The sequence below is a fragment of the Neodiprion pinetum genome, chromosome 4, assembly GCF_021155775.2.
Source record: "Neodiprion pinetum isolate iyNeoPine1 chromosome 4, iyNeoPine1.2, whole genome shotgun sequence".
Lineage (NCBI taxonomy): Eukaryota > Metazoa > Arthropoda > Insecta > Hymenoptera > Diprionidae > Neodiprion > Neodiprion pinetum.
Window position 1 is genome coordinate 2,745,071 of NC_060235.2, and position 15,861 is coordinate 2,760,931.

The 15,861-nt window shown below is 36.4% G+C and overlaps 4 protein-coding genes across 5 annotated transcripts; 2 read left to right on the top strand and 2 right to left on the bottom strand.

The window, feature by feature from the left end:
- Positions 1-50: 50 nt before the first annotated feature.
- On the top strand, positions 51-3,343 carry LOC124217001 (tRNA (uracil-5-)-methyltransferase homolog A). The gene is made up of 10 exons (XM_069135350.1): positions 51-184; positions 269-389; positions 505-838; positions 914-1,075; positions 1,277-1,469; positions 1,583-1,710; positions 1,841-2,091; positions 2,207-2,441; positions 2,620-2,812; positions 2,897-3,343. Exons 3-10 carry the CDS (start codon positions 518-520, stop codon positions 3,148-3,150), a joined length of 1,737 nt encoding a protein of 578 aa, XP_068991451.1. The 5' UTR covers positions 51-184; positions 269-389; positions 505-517; the 3' UTR covers positions 3,151-3,343.
- Positions 2,728-5,082, bottom strand: LOC124217010 (uncharacterized). The gene is made up of 3 exons (XM_046622226.2): positions 4,870-5,082; positions 4,217-4,591; positions 2,728-4,103 (listed from the first exon to the last, which is right to left on the bottom strand). The coding sequence occupies exons 1-3, from the start codon at positions 4,922-4,924 to the stop codon at positions 3,682-3,684; spliced, it is 852 nt and encodes a 283-aa protein (XP_046478182.1). The 5' UTR covers positions 4,925-5,082; the 3' UTR covers positions 2,728-3,681.
- On the top strand, positions 4,998-13,475 carry Zdhhc8 (zinc finger DHHC-type containing 8). The gene is made up of 9 exons (XM_046622201.2): positions 4,998-5,642; positions 6,085-6,203; positions 6,327-6,484; positions 6,573-6,745; positions 6,887-7,081; positions 7,257-7,401; positions 9,038-9,252; positions 9,424-9,603; positions 10,600-13,475. The coding sequence occupies exons 1-9, from the start codon at positions 5,461-5,463 to the stop codon at positions 11,288-11,290; spliced, it is 2,058 nt and encodes a 685-aa protein (XP_046478157.1). The 5' UTR covers positions 4,998-5,460; the 3' UTR covers positions 11,291-13,475.
- Positions 13,476-13,671: 196 nt separating this feature from the next.
- Positions 13,672-15,803, bottom strand: LOC124217011 (INO80 complex subunit E). 2 transcript variants are annotated; one of them, XM_046622227.1, is made up of 6 exons: positions 15,645-15,803; positions 15,268-15,424; positions 15,008-15,189; positions 14,805-14,931; positions 14,449-14,621; positions 13,672-14,060 (listed from the first exon to the last, which is right to left on the bottom strand). In XM_046622227.1, the coding sequence occupies exons 2-6, from the start codon at positions 15,409-15,411 to the stop codon at positions 13,976-13,978; spliced, it is 711 nt and encodes a 236-aa protein (XP_046478183.1). In that variant the 5' UTR covers positions 15,412-15,424; positions 15,645-15,803; the 3' UTR covers positions 13,672-13,975. The 2 variants fall into 2 exon arrangements, with proteins under 2 accessions (XP_046478183.1, XP_046478184.1); XM_046622228.2 differs by having other exon boundaries at positions 15,268-15,418; positions 15,645-15,773.
- Between the last annotated feature and the right edge of the window lie 58 nt (positions 15,804-15,861).

Here is a 15,861-nt window from a genome sequence, read left to right on the forward strand (position 1 = left end):
ACATTGAAGTCCAAATAGAACAGTGATTATGGATCCAAACCCACAATAGATTGCAAAAAAACAATAATGCGTGACTCGAAATGTGACTTCTTTTACACCCCTCTCTACCTTGGGCGGAAGTAAGAAAATATGTACTCTAGGAGAAAAATGGTAGAAACCAAAACTGTAGAGAATTATATTTTCTGTAAGTTTAATTATTACGGTTTTTAGTGAAAAGTTGAAAATAACCGACTTGTTTGACAAGAACAAATTCTCCCATAAATTCAAGATGGCGTATGAAGCTCCTGCAGCATCTGGTAGTCTTCATGATCTGGTCGAAACAGCAGCCCTTGGTTTCACCCAACCACGGTCTTGGTTTGACGCTGCAGTTCGGTGGTAGGACACGGAAAGTAAGCTTACATAGCTCAAGCTAACATAACCTGTGATAGGTTAAGTCAATAACAGAGCATAAAAGTTAAAAATTGTGATTATATTTTGATTTTATAAATTGAAATTGTTGGTTAGAACAGGCGTAAATATGAGCAACGAAAATACACGTGAATCAACGGTCGCTGTGAAATATGTCGAAGACCAGAAAAATCCTTACGCATATTTGGACAGAGCTGACTTTACTTCGGAAAAATTTAAGATAGAAGTACGCGGTCTCCCGAAGTATTACGGTATTAGCGAATTCAAGAGGCTCTTAACTGAAAGGCTGGAGTTACGTTTAAGTAAAGTGAAGCCACCGAAGCGAGGCAGTGGTTGGGTGTACGTCTGTTTTCGCAACGAGGAGGACCGTAAAAAAGCCATCGCTGCCATAAATGGACTATCTTGGAAAAACTCCAAGCTCACAGCCCAGGTAAAAACGTCAACCTCTTGCCGGTATGTCTAGCAGGCTATAAATCGTAATTCAATTTTTTTGTCTTATTTGCAGTCAGCGAAACCTGCTCCAGATCCATTTGTCAAACGGAAAATGGAAAGAGAGGAAGATTCAAGCAAGAAGAAAAAAAAAGATGATGACGCCGACGCAATTCCACCAGCTGAGAGAATTAAAATGAGTACTACACCTTTGTGGGATATGCCTTATGACGATCAGGTGAGCACGTGTACATAATTTGAACATTTATTCCTGAAGACCTGCTAAGTTACCTGTATTATTCCATATTTTAATAAGTATTTTGCATTAACGAGTGCTACGTATCTAACACATTACTTAGCAATATAATATATAAGTTTTGACGGATATTATGTTCTAAAAGTGGAATTTAAAGTAACAAGGGGAAATCGTATTTTATAGCTGAAGTTAAAAGAGAATGAGATAAAGTCCGTGCTGAAAAAATTGGGGCAACAGATGAGTAAGGAAAACAGTGATCTCACTGATTGGATTGAGTCGCAAAAGGGATTACACCAAGGATTATTGTGCGACGTACAACCGATACTTAGAGCAGATATGATAGATGGTTACAGGAACAAGTGTGAGTTTACAATTGGTAAGAAGCATCAATATCCATCAAGTTCTGCACAAGCATCAAAGATTCTAGAAAGTTGCATCACTGTACAGAAAATCATAGAAATCTTTTATCTGGATTTACTGAATTAATAGGAAAAAGTGAAATGAGTGGCACTGTTACAATCGGATTCAGATTATCCAGTTACGCAGCAGGATGCACCGCAGTCGGTCCTGTTGAAGATCTTAAACACATTCCTCAACGAATGATTGATGCTGTTAAAGTAAGCCACAAACAACCATGTCGGGGCTACCTAATTTTCAAATTAATATTAGAAGATCGTAAAGTAAATTTCTCAGCTAAATAACATAAGGTAGATGTATGATACATTAGGTTTTCTGTCAATGTAATAGGTATTTGAGGGATTTGTTAGAAAATCAAAATTGGATGTATTTGATCCAGTAAATCACAGTGGCTACTGGAGACAAGTTACTGCACGAACTTCACGATCAGACCAATTAATGCTGATTGTAACGATACATCCTCAAGATCTAAACCAAGGTCAATTAATCCAACTGAAAGCCGAAATTCGGGAATTTTTTAACAGCGATGAAGGTGCCAAAGCAAATGTCACTTCACTTTATTTCCAAACAATTACAAGAAGGTTTGTCAATTATTTACGCTCGATGCCTCAAAAGAGCAGTTATTGCTGCATTTTTAGTACAACATTTGGTACCAAATCCACGTTTCATGCAATTATAGCTTGCTTTCTGTCACAGAGATGTGGGTGGTGAAGGCGGTATCATCTTAGATCATTTGAGCGGAACAGAATACATACAAGAAGAACTACTAGGCATGAAGTTTAGAGTATCTCCAAGAGCTTTTTTCCAAATCAATACCTTGGGGGCCGAGGTACTGTATAAAGCAGCCATTGATCTCGCCCAGCCAACATTGGATACTACGGTTCTAGACGTTTGTTGTGGCACAGGAACTATTGGCATTTCATTTTCAAAAGTTCGTACTTGCCAGTGCAATCTTTATGCTTCACTTTTGCCTCATTTGGCATAAATTTCGTTTCGTATTTCGTATAATCAGTAATAATTAATTTAAAATTTAAAACAAGTTGTTTATTCCTATTATATGTATAGTAAAAATTACAGGTTTATTTTCATATACAGAATAAAATTTACAGTACTGCGGTGAAGTCTTGGGTTTGGAAATGATAGATGATGCAATAAAAGACGCTAAACAAAATACTTTGACAAATGGCATAACAAATTGTGAATTTTTCGTTGGCAAAGCGGAAGATATTTTGTCACCGGTTATTCAACGTGCAACTAAACATAATCTCATTGCCATAGTTGATCCACCACGAGCTGGTCTCCGTGAGTATATTTGCAGTTCTATTTTTCCATTAACCTTTCATTTTAAAAACAAATTAATTTAACCTCTGATTTCAATATTTCTAGATCAACGAGCCTTGATAACTTTACGAAAGGCAAAAAGACTGCATAAATTAGTATACATTTCATGCGATCCAAAAGCTGCGATTAAAAATCTAATAGATCTAGCACGACCAACATCAAAGCAATATCAGGGTGAGCCGTTGATTCCAATTAAAGCTGTGCCGGTTGACATGTTCCCATATACTAAACATTGCGAACTTGTAATTTACTTAGAAAGGTTCTCCAAAGCAAAAGCAGCTGGCAATCAAACGGGATGATTGCATTAAAAGTGCAATACAAATTCTACATGTTATATATATTCGAACTGTTTGTAGATTTTTCAAAACATAAAAAATTGAATAATAAATATTAAATATACCGTATTATTCCGAATATAACCCGAATTTTTTTGTCGTTAACAGCATCGGCCAAAATCGTCCTCGTCTTATATGCGTAAACGTCTTATATGCGGGTAACTAAGAAAAACACCGTGAAATACTCTCAGAATCAGGGGTTGTCTTATATTTGGAACAATACGGTATGTATATAAATCCTACATATTTATCACATTGACATAGTCATTGACAGTGCGGTATATTCAAATGTGAATAGTTTTGCTTCTCAAAGTGATTGCTAAAAATTGAATGTTCATCTAAGTTACCTATATTGCACAAAACGTCCGAAATTACGATCTATAGTCACTGTGGAGCTTACATACACACTTTAATATTTTCTTACTGTACAATGGTTTTTAATCTTAAATAACTAAAAGTTTTTACATATCTTACTTTCTATTACAGAATATCAAATTATAAATTGCTACCATCTTCGCACATAATATTTACATTTGGGATATGTGAATTATTACTTTGCGCATTCTGATTAGTGGAAGAATTGAACTTATCAAGTAGTTTTTCCAGCAGTGTGACCTTTTTATTTTCCATAGCAAGAATATCCTCGTGCATGCTTTGCAGCAATTTTAAATGCCTCTGCTCACGTTCTCTGTACTCTGTCAAAAAATAAGCAAACCAGAGTGGTGGCTGTTGCTGATTTTGATCAACTTCTATTCCTATCTGCTGATCCCCACTGTACTCTCCACAAACAATCTCTACCGAGCTATTCTCATCTTCTGTATCCTCAACTGCATCTGTTAATTCACATGCTTCTTGCCCATCTAGCAAGTGGGTGATTTCTCCTACGTCTACAACTTTAACATGTACATTTTGGCCATCTGAAAATTTTTTAATTTATGTTGAAGTTATTTGAACCTCATTCAAATCTTTAAGTGTCATAATTTCTACTTCTCAGTAATCAATATTACGGAACGAAGGTATCACCACAGACCTGCAGTTTTGTACTTGTGGACAACGGGGTGTTTAGGTATTGCTGGTGAATTATCAACTACAGTATGCTCGATCAAAGCATTTAATATCTTTGGGTCTTTCCCCAACACGTCTTCTAATACATCATAATACGCCCATTTTCCATTATTTTTGCGACGCTGGCCTGTATATATGTCCTTAAAAGTCTTTTTCAAATTTCGCCATTTCTTGTCACACGCGTCATCCGTAACATTGGTGTAGCCTCGGGCATGAAGGCAAGCAGCCATGTTCTTCCATATCAATTTTTTCTTTAAGCTTGGATCCTTGAAATTCTGTTGAAATCGTTTGTACTCCTGAATCAAAGCTAAAGTCATAGATCTGTCCCATACAAATTTGTCTGAAAGTTGAGAGCAACGGTTAACTGTGATTACTACGGATTCTTTGTAGATTAGGGGAAAAATCATCAAAGATGAAAAAGATTGTTCTTAATTTTTGCTCAACATGTTTATCTTTATCAAGTTAAAGAAACGTGGTCGGAAAATGATCGATAGAATAATTGCGTATTTTAAAATCTGGACGAACCGCTTTTTGCAACGCTTACAAAACGTTCGGCGAGAAGTTAGAACGTTTCAAAAATTGTGTGCTTTGTTTAAAATTCAAATCGGTTTTTCTTACCATTAGAATCGAAGTCCTCATTGTTTAAAATGACAACGTTCTCGACCATTTTCATCCGTATTTTTAAAAAAATGTGTGCGATATCAATATTATAATTCCAATTAATGTCGTAACACACTTTGCGTTGCGTTAGATGAGGACCTGGTTTACAATTACGCAAACATGAATCTAGATTTACGTAAAGAGGCGTTGACTGAAGAACGAGCTGTCTATCGATGGTAATACAGGAATCTAATCTATCGCTGTGCCGACAAAATTCATTACGGAATCTAAACCAGGTTGGCAGTCCTAACACGTCAGAGCCAACGATTGTCAAGTTACTTCATTCGGTTTCGTTTCACACAAATTTACGTCCCCGCGGCCACCTACGGCATATGTCACCAGAGCGGTGTGTGTGTTCATGCCTTTTACCTCCATGGATCGTGAACGGGGGAGCGATTGAATATTAATTATATTAGGAATGTTTTTATTAAAATAACACAAGTGGTAGAGGATGTGAACGACAAGGTTTCAGCCATCATAATAGGAAATAGTGACGATGGAAGTTCGGGCTGCAAGTTTGTTCGGATCGCAATTAACTTGTATCGGTATATGCGGCCATGTTTTCTTGTAGCAGAAATCTTCCCCATTAATAATTTGGAATTGTTGATCGTTTGTGGATCTCGAAAAGGAGCCTACAGAATGCCGAAATGCGATGTGAAAACAAGATACCTGCCAGCAACGTTCGCGTGGACGCTTCTACTTAGCACTACCACACTCTTCTTCTACTTCCCGTAAGTCGTCTTTCAATGTTAAATTCTACCTGGATATCGACTTTAAGGTATACCAGAAATGTTGAAACTTCCTCCACTTCATTTCTTTTAAATTCAGCTCAGCTAACCTAGGAGGTGATGAAAGAATTTATCCTGCAGTCTTGATTAACAGCTTTCTACATTTTCTCAGTAATTGAGTCATCGTGTCGTCATCAACTCCTATGATTTTTATATTTTCACTTTCACCGTACTAACCACATGACTTTACTCATAAATATACATTCATTATGTGTCACATAATTAGCTGATAAGATCTTATGTTGAGAAAATATTTATCTCACATCTTTCTTCGATTTACAATCACTCGTATATGCATATCTGCTTAATTGATAAGAGAAATCTCGTTATCAGTCTTTCATCGTAATGTAACCCCAGCTATGTAACAGTTGAACAATATTTTCAGATGCCGGTATTACATATCCAATTATATATGGGTACCCGCGCTCCAAGGAGTCATTACATTCTTTGTTTTGGCAAACTTTACACTGGCTACCTTCATGGACCCTGGTGTTATACCAAAAGGTATGTGCGAAACACGGAGGACATATTGTAGATATGCGATTCATTGACATCAACGACAATCTCACCGCTGCACTTTCAACAATAGTTCATTTATAACAGCTGTACATGAATTTTAAACTTCAGCACCTCCAGACGAAGACAGAGAAGATGATTTTCGAGCTCCACTTTACAAAAATGTTGAAATAAATGGAATAACCGTGCGCATGAAATGGTGTGTCACTTGCAAATTCTATAGACCCCCGCGGTGTTCGCACTGCAGTGTTTGCAATCATTGCATAGAGGTAAATACCGATTTTCACATTTCTGCAAAATTTCAGCAAAGCCAAAGAAAACTCACTAATTTCAGTGAAAAATATTCATTTATTACAGACATTTGACCATCACTGTCCATGGGTAAATAATTGTATTGGTCGAAGAAACTACAGGTTCTTTTTCTTTTTTCTAATGTCGCTCAGCTTTCATATGCTCAGTATATTCGGACTTTGTCTGTACTTTGTTCTCGAGAAGAAAGAAAAGCTAGGTGAAGTAGACACGATCGTTGCGTATCCTTTTTCTAATCAGAATTTATATTTGACTTGTTTTGTTTAAACTATTTATGTAGATGTAGATTTAAACACGTCTGTATTTTAGAAATATGAGAATCTACAATCTTGCTCGTATCATCCTTTACCTTTACACAACAGTATGGTATTAATGGGTGTGGTAACACTACTTTTCATTCCCATATTTGGATTAACTGGATTTCACATAGTACTTGTGTCCAGAGGTCGCACAACAAACGAGCAAGTGACTGGAAAGTTTAAAGGAGGTTACAATCCATTTTCTCGAGGGTTTTTACATAATTGTTGTTATACGCAATTTGGTCCACAATATCCAAGGTAAGAGAGAGAGTAAGATAGAGAATAGAGATCCACTGTAGATCATGCATTACACTTTTCCAGCACCAAAAATTGAAATATAAATTCCAAAATTCCAATGTGGTATACAATCCCGATAGCAAACAATCCCAACGTCTGTGCAAAATATATTCAATGTCTTACTTTATGATTTCAGTTTAATAAAACCTGAAAAATATTCAGGGAAAAGGCGCGGAGCGTGCACCTCAGAGATATCTACTATAGATAGCGAAAACCAGGTAAAAACCTACATGGATAGCAGCAACGGTGTTAGAAATGCCAGTTCAAATGCTTACAATAAGGTAAGAGCTAGTGCAACACCATTTAATTTCAATCTCTGCACGAGGGTCTTACTTGATTGGTTCTTGATGCATTAGTCCTTTTTTCTCTTAATCCTATGCTGTCATTACGCGCAGTATCTCAATGTTTTAAAGACCGTATTTTCTCAGTGTTATTCAGTAAACATTGGATGCTTCATCAATGATTCAATAATCAGTCTGGTTTGTAAATTTTCACCTAATTATTGCGCTGTTCTAAAATTCTACGAAAGGTCTCAGATTGGTATCATGTAATCGGTTCGCAACTGCGGTAATCGTCTTTCTGTACTTATATTATAATAGTGTTATAGCCTCGTGCATAGATTGATTATTGCTTTTTACGATTAAAACTCGAGTACAGTATCAGTTGCGGCGTTCAAGTATAAATCTGCTGTAGTCGTAATCATCCTTTGATACTGGTTATCTGAAAGTAAACAATTCAAGGTATTCAAGCTGAATGCACGAATCAAAATAAATTGTTAATTGATGTAGAATTTCAACGTACCTACATATTTTATCGCATCATATTTTGCCTTCTCTGCTCGTTACTTAATGTATTCTTATCAGTATCTGATATGCTAATAATTGAACACTGGAAAAAAGGGTAGGAAAACTTCATTGCGTGAAGAAACACACTTTTATCAGCATGATCTGCTTTTTTTTTTGTACTTATCTCTCTTCGACCTTCAGCCTTAGTCTAATATTTGACGTTGCTCGTGTGCTCTAGATGGATAGTAGTTAATTATATGCTACACTTAATTTCGTCGGGGATGAATTTTGATGGAAGAATTTTTCATTCGGATTTTCTAAAGATTATCATGTAGAGCCTCTACTTCTAAAATAGGTATCTTTGCTTACCTGTAAAAATAAATCAATTTTTATCTTTAACTTATATTCTACATTGCAAATTGTACTGCTAGAGACTTTCATAGCAATAATTCACAATCGATTTACTTATGTGATTACTGAAATACTGACTACCACTTATTGCATAATTATTATTCTTTAGAGTCTGAGTACTACTTCACAGGAAACTCCAACATCTGAGGACTATGATAGAAACAGACCAAGGCACATATGCTAGACTCCCGTTCACCTCCCGTATCAATCCACCTTTCCATCATACAACCATGTTTAACCACAATGCGTATTTTCACGTAAAGTACCTCCTTGTCTCCTTCCAAACAAATTTTAATTCTCATTAGGATAATCACGACCTGTATTTGTTCGTATTTCGAACTTATCGGTTTCTATTATGACTGAAGTCCTGTTCAGTCTAAAACAACCCTATACCTAAAGGATCATCAAATGAGTCAGAAATTTAGCACGTTTCATTATTCAAGGGTCTATTATAAAATTTAGTGCACAAATATGACTGTTCAAGCATGCTGATTTTCTAATGGAATGAAGAATTCTATTCATCTTTAAAATTTAGCTTATTACATTTCTCCAATTTATCATTTTTTAAGTTAATATTCAATTCGTTTGCATAGTCGGTGAAAATTTTATGATACTCACAGCAGTCTTTAGTTCGTTTTCTAGAAGATATTAGATTACGCACAAATACTGGTTCTGACTAATTCTAGTAAATCAGTGATGCAACATTATTTTCCAACTGCAGTTGTCTCCTGGTCGAGATGGGTCGGACACAGATATGGAGCCGACAGCTTCGCAATCAGCTGATTGTGAACCAACACCACCATTACAGCGACATGGGTCTAAAAGCAACTTCTTTCTACCACCTGTAGAAGGTAGTGATTCTCCAAGGCACCCGCCATCGTCGCAACATCGTCATCCAATGCATTACCCTAGAGGCAGTCCACACCCGAGGCCAAGGTTTGATATTTGTCCTACTGATTCTACGTTTGAATTCATGCGAAATAAGTTATGATGTGAATAATGACACCGTCCGTGTGATACAAAGCTTTCTTATGTTCCTTCATGTTGTCGGTATATTTCGTTGAACAAAACCTTCGATGGTAATTGAAAACTCATTTGGTATTCCAGAGGCATGGATGGATCCCGAAGTCATACTCCTGATCCTCTGTCACCAGAGGCAGGTGGCGGTTCTCCAGCCCAAGGACCTCAACGTGGTCAAGGACAAGTTGGGGCTAGTCCTACCATGCAACAACGCATCAAAGCTATCGGGGTACCAACACCGCTTGCTATTTCCAGCCCCATTCGCAGGTATGTTTTTATCGACATACATGAATATATTTACCACACGAATGTTATTTTCCTTCAAGAACAAAATGCCTAATACAAGTAATGGCAATATGTTTATTGCTACTTAATTTCTGTTTATTTCACAGTTGTTATTCACACAGTTCCATCTTGAATGTGCAAGAAAATTTCTTTAACTAAAACTATCTTTGTGTCTACACATACGTCTTTTCACAGCTTTTTGTGTATACAAATAATTATCTACGGCGATCGTGATAGCTGTTTCACGCTTTGCTTCGTGCAATGATGGAACCAATTGAAAAATGAACCGACGATGATATTCAGTTTCTGAAACAATTCGTTCTTCTTTCGTGCAGTAGCTTAAAAGTTTCTTGTCGAAAGGATTGTGTCTTCATTGAATCACCTATATTACGATCTATGGAATTTTTACGTTTTTAAATTGAAATTTTTCGTTCTTCAAATGGCAAACAAAAATACAAATTTTTCACGACCAGTGCACGCGTAGCTATCACGTCATACAGGTTGGATTTTAAAGTTATACAAACGGTATTATAACGGCGTATTATGAGAAACGAAAATATTCTAGTGCGTTAGTCTGCATGTACGAAAGGTACAGGTATATGGTATATAGATAAGTTTGTGTCCCACCGCAGGGGGTGGTAACTCCAAGGAGCTGTTCTGGCGACATGTTGCGACCTATGGCAGGTAAACACGAACTTGATCCTATGAGGACCTACTGTAGTTTAAAAATTCTGCTTTCTTGTACACACTTAGGTATTGCTATGTATTTTCATTTACTTCACTAGTTGCCTTAAATTTTTTGAACAGGAATGACGCGCTGCTCCTGTATGTCTCGCCAGAGCCGTATTTGTGTGGCTGCAATGCTCAGCACTCGCATACCCGTTGGTTCACTGTACATTGCTATGTTACATACATGGTAACGCTAGTTGACGCTCAATGATCAAGACTAAATAGGTGAATGGAATGTCTGTGTTACAGATCCAATCCTGGAACACCGACGCAGGTACGCCGACCAGATTTCATCGGTGTAACCGAAGCTCCTACGTACTACGACATACAACAAACCTTCCATGGCCCCCAGGGTAACAATGGCACAGGGGCAGCAACTAACTACAGTCCCCAAAGACGTTTTCTTTCTGAAGGTGAATTAGTACGCCAGGGAAATGATCTCCCTTATGCCAGGACAACAAATACTGTTGACAATATCCGAGAGTTAGCCAGCTCTCCGCAGCGAGGTGTTTACATGTGGAAGGATACCTCGCCAGGCAGCTATCCAGTTCCAGCTGGTATTCCAGTTCATCAATCTCCCTCGCAACGACCTCCCCCACCTTACGATTACTATCGTTCAAATCCCACTAGTCCTACACAGCAACCATATACCAATGCTCCTAGAGCAGTTTATCACCCTGCAATGCGTGGCGGTGTTCCAGTCTTCCCACCTCATCAGCCCCACCAGTCTCCTCAAGTGAAAAGAAAAACTATGGCCACGCCGACAACTCCGACATCGGGCGACGGACGTCGCAGGCCAATGTCGTTCGTAAGGGCTCTGGAAATGACGGATTCTATGGAAATGGTAGCTGCGCCTAGTGATTCAAGATCTCAGAGGCCTACGACCCCTACGCCTGATCGTGCAAGTGTTTACGATATGAACTATGAAATATCGGTATAACCCACAGCTTCAATCTCCATTCCATCGTACGGTTGGGTGGAGGCCAGTAACAAACCACTAGCCATATTACGTTTCGTTGACTCGAAATACACGGGGACTTATACGGGTTATGAAATATCTGTTTGAATTATCTATCAATCTGTGTCCCAGTTGGTATGTAATGATTTACGCGATGTGGTACTACGGTACAGCTTTCATATCGTATTTCCCCCAAAGTCATCCAGGATATTCACATCACGGTTCATGATTTTATTGAATTCACAACGATCATATCCTCGAGGATTGGAGATCTACACAAGACAAATATTGACAGAAACCTAGAGTAGTTCCAGAAAATCTGGCTGTATATTCATGCTATTCGCGGATACTGTTAAATATTGGAAGTAGGAAACGTCTCTTCAAAATTTTCGTTACACCCTATGTCTTGTAACAGCAGCATATTACATAACGTATTGTTCCGAAGATACGTCGATCCTGGACATAAGTGCAAGATTTGAGTAAGACCCCTAGTCCTCAGTTTCCATTTCAGGCCTTTTTTTTAGGTACTGAACATAAGTCACCTTTTATGACAAAATTGATATCACAAGATTATATTTACATATTAATTTATAAATTGCAATTTTTTTTTAAGTAGGTATATTTATCAATGGAACTTAGGTGGATTAAAATTTCGCAGCGTGAATTTCATTGGTCTAATTTTATGATTGAACTGTTTTTAAAAAACAATTTCAGTTTGTAAAGGAAATTTTCTAAAAATTCCGAATATAAGTAGACCCCGCATATGAATTGAGGTCGTTTTTTTGGGGGTCATGTTATCAACAAAAAAAACCTCGACTTATATTCGGAACAATACCTATCATACGATACAACAAAAGTAACAACTTCATACCGTTGTTGGCTCGAGACTTATCGTACTACGTAAAATTCGAATACTTTATGCGCAAAGAAGAAAAAACTTTCTTTCGTATTGCAGTAATCACACAAAACTCGTCCAACTATTGTAGTGTAAAGCGAACGTTGATAGCGGATGTCATTTCAAGTAACTTTAAGACGGCAGAAGATGACTAGAGTTTTCGTAATCCAGTTTCCAATTCTGCAAAGCATCTGCTCTTATTAGTATTTGTTGCTATTGATTCGAATTAATCTATTTTTAGTATTTGTTGAGACCGGTTTACACTTTTATACAGTGTTATCGTGGCTTGAAAGTAAGAACCACACAAAAGATGGATATTTTTATTTAGGTGTTTATCACGTTGTGGTTATCATGGCGAAATGAACCTTAGCGATCACAATTCTGAAAACCCTTCAAATAACACCTCTCCCTGTCCATTAACAAAGTTACTTAATCAACTCAAGTCATGATAAAAATTAGAATAACAAATTCATATGTGTAAAATAATCGTGAAATGTGTAGTAAGTTTTTAATATACATATTTAAAAATATTTATACACAAATAATAAATACAAGACTTTTTAATTTTTTTCTATTTGTTACGACCCTTGTATTAATTTAGCAACATGTCCGTTCAAATCTTGAACAATTTGTTTTGCCAGAGATTCTTCTTGACAAAGAAAATGCCAAACCATTAATTAACAATTGCGGCTCCGGAATTTGGTTTAGTTTCATAGTTTGACCGACAGTTTATGTGACTAGCAGATAGGAGACTCATCTTGCGGGGCAGGAAACAATTTGTAATATAAACTTCAAACTTATATAATAGTTATATCTTCATTGTCCCTGTGATTCTTTGTATGATTCAATGTATTTCTGATTCATCATGTACAGAGCTATAAGAATCCGAATTACCTACTATTTTGTCGACTTTAAGCATACCAATACTGGTCTCGATATTGTGTACAAGTTGTTAAATACAAGATACATAATTGACGTTAATCACAGTTAGTGGAAGGATTACAGCAATCGTTATTGTTACTATTAATGATACTACTGTTGCTATTATTTTCACAGTTATCGTGAGTATCATATTTTTTATATTTTCCTATCAAGTAAAAATTTTCTTCATTTTTCTGTCATGATAGTTGCGTAAACAGTTATGCGTGTATAAAGTCAAAGTATTTGTTTGAAATTAACGTCACTGTAACGACGCCGTTGGATTACTCTTGTATAAACGTATACCGATGTATTAAAAAAATAATTTGATATAAAGTGATCTACTGACTTGAATTTCAATGTGCAAGAATATGCGCCTGACTTACAATGATTACCCAAGGTTTCCCTGTATTGCTGTTGTAGTTATTATTGTATGAAAAATACAATGTTGTAGATAGCAATTCAATCAAATTCAACAAACGCAGCTGCAATGGGACCAGCCAGCTAAGTTTTTCGTTTTCCACTTTTTCTCTCCTTTTTTTATGGCAAAACGCGCCTGACTAAGTCATTTATCATCGTAAAATTCGTTTAACATTTCATTCAGCACTGAGTCGTTTCTTTAATTGCTTTGATACTTCTCTATGGCTGTTGCCGGAAATTATCTGGAGGAAATTATTGAAAGGTGTGAGAAAATCATTCAATGAGTACGAATAACAAGTTCCGTTCTTATGTAAAAAGATTCATTTCATTTATATTATAATGGATACAATTAAATTATTCGAATAAAATAAAGATAACTGTATGAATTGAATGTGCAATTTATAATTTATTATTAAACTATAAGTGACTGTAGATCACTCAGCTGTCATGTCCACACTGAGGCAATCTTCACCCATATTGCTTGGCGATGTCTCCAGTTCTCCGACTTCATTGGACTCACTGAAAAACGATACAACTACCAGTAATTACTACTCTGCATCGAATTGGAATGACTTGATTGTAACTACAGCCTTAAATTCAAGTTCGGTCAAGATAAAAGTATTTTAGAAGAGATTTTTAATACAAGGAAAATTTTTTTTAAAAGTTTTAATTTTACACAAGTCAAGTTAACTAATAATAATATTTAATCTATAAAAGTTCTTATATATTTTATAATTATTAACTCACATATTAATTAAAATAAATATAACTAACCATCAAGAAAATGTCATCTAATTATACTTCATGTTATTAAATTAAGATCATTTATGCAAGGGATTAGAATTTATTAAATGAAGTAGTGTCGTGTGGATGTATATATTCTGGTATAAAGTAAAACAAGTTTCACCTGTCCAGTGAAGGATCATTGCTGAACATTTCTGTGGGTACTGTGGGCGGTGCCTTTTCTGGAACAAGTTCGAGGTATGTCTGGCGTGATTCTAAGTGCCGTTCTACTTCTTCTGGTGTCATATGACCGTCGGACATCAAAGATATGGGTAGCATATTATTGGATGAATGCACCTTCACATGGAAGAAAAAATGTTGAATTTTAACAAGAATACTGCTTATGATCCATCAATAAAAATGTACACATATAGGTTTTCTTTTAATACTGTTATTAATTATTTTATTATTTCAGTGGACCTAAGAGACTCACATTGAGTGACGAAAAATAGACACCTTTGAAAGAAGAAAAATACTTACTGCAGGTGTATTCTGTGCCTTGGGTGGTTTGGGAACTGGTTTCTTCTTTTTACTAGTACTGAGAGGTTTCATGGGTGCTGATTGATGATGAACCGAATGGTTGTTAACGTTTGCCTCAATTTTTTTTCTAAAATTCAATCACAAATAATTTTTTTTGTTCAACCGCCATAAGTGATAAGTAAGGATGGAAAATTTCAGGACACCTTTTGGAAGTATCAAGTCTAGAGACTTCGTCATCGGATGATTCAGTTTCATCACTTTCGGTAAAAGAAGCGTCAACTTTTTCATACTGTAGTAATCGATCGAGTAGAAAACTCTTGTCTCTGTTCACTTTTAGTAATTTCCTTTGCGTCGATCTCAGAGCTTCTTGAAAACATTCATTTTCCTAATAATAAACCAATCAATTAGTCAATCACGATATTAAATTTATATTTTGGATATCAGTAGCCAATCATTCACTTACGTAAATGAGAAACTTCAGTTTACGTTTTAGGCTTCTGTACTGTGCCTTGTAATTCGGAGCCTCTTCCTCTGGACTCTCTTCGTCGTCATCCTCTGCATCTGCGTTGTTGTTTGCGATGGACCGGCAATACCATCCTTCCAACATTGATCATCTGTAACTACGGTAATAAATCGAAGTTGAACGGTACAGATATCTTTGAAATATTACAAATTTGTGAGGAAAACAGGGGATTCTCTTTCACCTTCTTATTGGAATGATCGAGGTTAATTTTCCTCCGTTAAATATAATTGCATTATACATTCGATTATTAACAAACATGACGTCTGTTAGAGAAGTGCAAAGGCTTATTAGACTAATACTGTATTAATTCAGCTCACCTGAAACACCAGAGATATTTTCTGGACGTTGCAAAAATTTGCGGCGATTGATTATTATGAAGGTAAATAAGATATTTGTGACTGGCTTCCATTCCAGGATTTGTTATCGATTCTTCCAGTGTTTCAATACTCGTTGCAAATCGACCGGAAACCGGAAAATATTTAAAACTGACAGTAGTTCACTCTCCACACCGCATGACAATATTCTCTTGGGTTG

What these genes read in the sequence shown, in the direction of transcription:
- LOC124217010 (XM_046622226.2), bottom strand. Translation starts at nt 4,924, where the DNA reads ATGAAAATGGTCGAGAACGTTGTCATTTTAAACAATGAGGACTTCGAT. An exon ending in TGAGGACTTCGATTCTAATG is followed by an intron (nt 4,592 to 4,869) that starts GTAAGAAAAACC and finishes CTCAACTTTCAG; the next exon opens with ACAAATTTGTATGGGACAGA. An exon ending in CCACAAGTACAAAACTGCAG is followed by an intron (nt 4,104 to 4,216) that starts GTCTGTGGTGAT and finishes AAAAATTTTCAG; the next exon opens with ATGGCCAAAATGTACATGTT.
- Zdhhc8 (XM_046622201.2), top strand. Translation starts at nt 5,461, where the DNA reads ATGCGGCCATGTTTTCTTGTAGCAGAAATCTTCCCCATTAATAATTTG. An exon ending in CCCTGGTGTTATACCAAAAG is followed by an intron (nt 6,204 to 6,326) that starts GTATGTGCGAAA and finishes TTTAAACTTCAG; the next exon opens with CACCTCCAGACGAAGACAGA. An exon ending in AGTCCACACCCGAGGCCAAG is followed by an intron (nt 9,253 to 9,423) that starts GTTTGATATTTG and finishes TTGGTATTCCAG; the next exon opens with AGGCATGGATGGATCCCGAA.
- LOC124217011 (XM_046622227.1), bottom strand. Translation starts at nt 15,411, where the DNA reads ATGTTGGAAGGATGGTATTGCCGGTCCATCGCAAACAACAACGCAGAT. An exon ending in AGGCACAGAATACACCTGCA is followed by an intron (nt 14,622 to 14,804) that starts GTAAGTATTTTT and finishes TTCCATGTGAAG; the next exon opens with GTGCATTCATCCAATAATAT. An exon ending in AATGATCCTTCACTGGACAG is followed by an intron (nt 14,061 to 14,448) that starts GTGAAACTTGTT and finishes ATCGTTTTTCAG; the next exon opens with TGAGTCCAATGAAGTCGGAG.
- LOC124217001 (XM_069135350.1), top strand. Translation starts at nt 518, where the DNA reads ATGAGCAACGAAAATACACGTGAATCAACGGTCGCTGTGAAATATGTC. An exon ending in GAATGATTGATGCTGTTAAA is followed by an intron (nt 1,711 to 1,840) that starts GTAAGCCACAAA and finishes TCAATGTAATAG; the next exon opens with GTATTTGAGGGATTTGTTAG. An exon ending in TTCCAAACAATTACAAGAAG is followed by an intron (nt 2,092 to 2,206) that starts GTTTGTCAATTA and finishes TTTCTGTCACAG; the next exon opens with AGATGTGGGTGGTGAAGGCG.